This window comes from Monoraphidium neglectum (genome assembly GCF_000611645.1).
Source record: "Monoraphidium neglectum strain SAG 48.87 unplaced genomic scaffold scaffold04607, whole genome shotgun sequence".
In the NCBI taxonomy this organism is placed as follows: Eukaryota; Viridiplantae; Chlorophyta; class Chlorophyceae; order Sphaeropleales; family Selenastraceae; genus Monoraphidium; species Monoraphidium neglectum.
Window position 1 is genome coordinate 1290 of NW_014009022.1, and position 2935 is coordinate 4224.

General features: G+C 64.9%; 1 protein-coding gene across 1 annotated transcript; it reads left to right on the forward strand.

Annotated features, from left to right (window-relative positions):
- Positions 1-881: 881 nt before the first annotated feature.
- Positions 882-1576, forward strand: MNEG_14592 (Eukaryotic translation initiation factor 2 subunit 1; the record flags this gene model as incomplete). The annotated part of the gene is made up of 3 exons (XM_014036936.1): positions 882-946; positions 1185-1191; positions 1430-1576. 3 exons carry the CDS (start codon positions 882-884, stop codon positions 1574-1576), a joined length of 219 nt encoding a protein of 72 aa, XP_013892390.1.
- Between the last annotated feature and the right edge of the window lie 1359 nt (positions 1577-2935).

Below are 2935 nucleotides of genomic sequence, written 5' to 3' on the forward strand. Positions count from 1 at the left end.
TAGTCACTGCTCCGAAACATGCAAACAAATATGCGTGGCTGGGCCCTGGGCTCGCGGTTAAATTGACGTTTAATGATATCCGCCCACCATCAAGCCTGCACAAAGCACGCAAGGCGGATGGTCTCTTCACCATAGCATGTGTATCATATATGGGCCATGTTGAGTGACCCTACACATGCCCTCTATTGCTGCACCAGTCGCAGCCCGGACGGGGGCATGAGCACGAATCAGCAGCAGCATGCACTGCCTCCTCGTTCCCTGGTCGTGTGGCAACAACTGGCTGGCATGCCCACGGCTGAGAGGACACTTACGCTCAACACTCCAAGCTTGATTACTCTGCTTTCATCTTGCGCTGTGTGCGGCGGCCGGCTCGAGATCAGAGTCGCACTAGAGTAGAACCGCTGGCGAAGCCTTGCACGAGGTCGCGCGAGCGATTTCAGCAATCAAGTAGTCGTGTTCAGTTGCCAGACGGTGAGCGTGGAGATTGTGGCAGGTTCGACAGCAGCGTCCTAGATGCAGTAGGAGCAATGGATGGCAGCCATGCTATCCTGGTTATTGTCGTCCAAATATACGGTCAAGGCAGTCGCGGCCTTGATCAGTGCCATCTGGCATTGTCGCGCTGCATGCGACATAGGCGTCGGCGCGCTGCCGATTCGATGCTGCTGCTGCTGCTGCGGAGCGATGAAAGTGCATGCAGGCCCAGACGCCTTTTGTCAGCTCCGCCCGAGCCGCCGTGGCCTGCAGAGCAGGCAGCGGTGGGGCGTGTGTGCTGGGCGCTGGGCGCTCAGCTGGTTGCGGCCCACCCGCCCACCCGCTTGCTTGCACGCCCCCGCGCTCGCCCGTGTCGGAGCAGGCGCAGACAGCAGCAGCACGCAGCAGCCATGAGTCAGCACCAGGACTGTCGCATGTACGAGCAGAAGTACCCAGAGGTTGACGATGTAGTCATGTGAGCCGCGGCCGCGGCTGCGTGGTCTGGGTTGGGTGGGTGTGGGATTCGGATTGGGGCAGACAGCCCCCAGGGGCTGCTGGGGGCTGGTGCTGCTGCTGAGGATTGAGACCTGCAGGCGGCGCAGTACCGAGGCCAACGCTGGCCGCAGCAGCGCTTTCCTGCCACGCTTCTTTCCCCCTCGCCAGCTCCCGCCGACCGCCCGCCGCCCCGCTCGGCCCCGCCGCCACCACCGCAGGGTGCAGGTGGGTCGCACTGCGAATGGGCGGCACACGCCGCTGTCCACAGCGGCATGAGCCCTCTGGAGCCGCGGCGCCGGACGCCCTTGCAAGCAGGCAGCCGCCCCCACCTCCATCTGGCAGCCCCGCCGCGGGCGGCGGCCTTCGCGCATCCCCATGCCCGCGCGCGGGCGCAGCGACGCAGGCGGCGCGCATGCAAGAGCCGAGCCTGTTTCAATCCTCAGCCGCCGTCGCCGCCCCGCAGGTCAAGTCTATTGCGGAGATGGGTGCGTATGTGTCCCTGCTGGAGTACAACGGCATAGAGGGCATGATCCTGCTGTCTGAGCTGTCGCGGCGGCGCATCCGCTCCATCACCAAGCTCATCAAGGCGCGCCGCGAGAATTCAGATTGAATATTGGCGTTGATGCCTCTCAGCTTAAAGAGCCGGGGCTGTTTTGGGGAGGAGTTGGGAGCCCGGCGGGGCGGGGCTTTCGGAAGGTGGTTTGCGGGGGTGGAAGGAGGGGGCTGCAGCCGCGCCGCGGGCGATGAGGAGGGTCTGGAGGCGTGCGCACACCAGCGGCCGCGGCGGGGACTGCGGCGGGCGCGGCCCATGAGGGGCGCGCGCGCTCGGGCCCCTGCCCAACACATGGCCCGACCTGGTGCGATCTGACACGACGTCCCGCCCTCTCTGCAGGTTGGGCGGCAAGAACCAGTTATGGTGCTTCGTGTGGATAAGGACAAGGGATACATTGATCTGTCGAAGCGGTGAGGGCGCTAGTAATCAATGCTGGGGCGCGCAACAGCAGCGGCGCCAGGCGGGGCGGGGCAGCACGCCGGGCAGGCCCTCTGTTTGCGTGCGCGGCGGCACGGACGTGAAGTTCGGCTGCCGGGCGGGGCCGTGTTACAGCCCCTCCTGTCCGTGCGCCTGCCCCTGCCTGCCGACGGCGCCTGGCCCGGCACCAGTCTGTGCGCCCGGGTGCGCGCCGCCGCCCCGCCCAGACGGTCAAACGCCCCTCCAACCCACCAAGGACACAACGGCGCTCACGCACACAATCACCCCCCATCCCCCCCCCCCCCACACACACATGCGCACGCGCGCGCGCACACACACACACACACACACACACACACTCAACCCACACGCACATATACACACTCAACACTCACACGTCCCCCCCCCCAAAAAAAAAGGCGTGTGAGCCCCGAGGACATCAGTGCGTGCGAGGACCGCTTCAATAAGTCCAAGATGGTGCACTCCATCATGCGGCACGTGGGGGAGACCACGGGGCAGAACCTGGAGGTGGGGTGTGCGGGGTGTGTGTGCGTGTGAAAGCAGGTGTGTGTGTGTGTGTGTGTGTGTGTATGTATGTGGGATGTGTGTGCCAGGGGGATGGGCGGGCATGGCAAAATGCTGAGGTAAAGGGGCAGGCGGAGAGCCACCAGCATCGTGGGGCCCTGTTATGGGGGTCCCGGGTCAGGAATATGCACAGGGGATACGATGGGGCACGATATTTTTTGAGGTGGTAGGGAGGGGCTGGGTGGTGGGGTTCACTGGTGTGTTTGCGGCGCATTTCAGGGGGAGTGGCCCAGGACCTGAGGTGTGACTCATGTCTGCACGCGTCCACGGCGTGGCCGGGGCGGAGCCCTCGTGGCTCCACATGAACGGCCAACCACGACGCTCCTCCCTCCCCAGCCACACCACGCCTCATCATCAAACGGATGCCCAGCCCACACCCCACCCCACCCCACCCCACAACCGCATCGGTTCCTG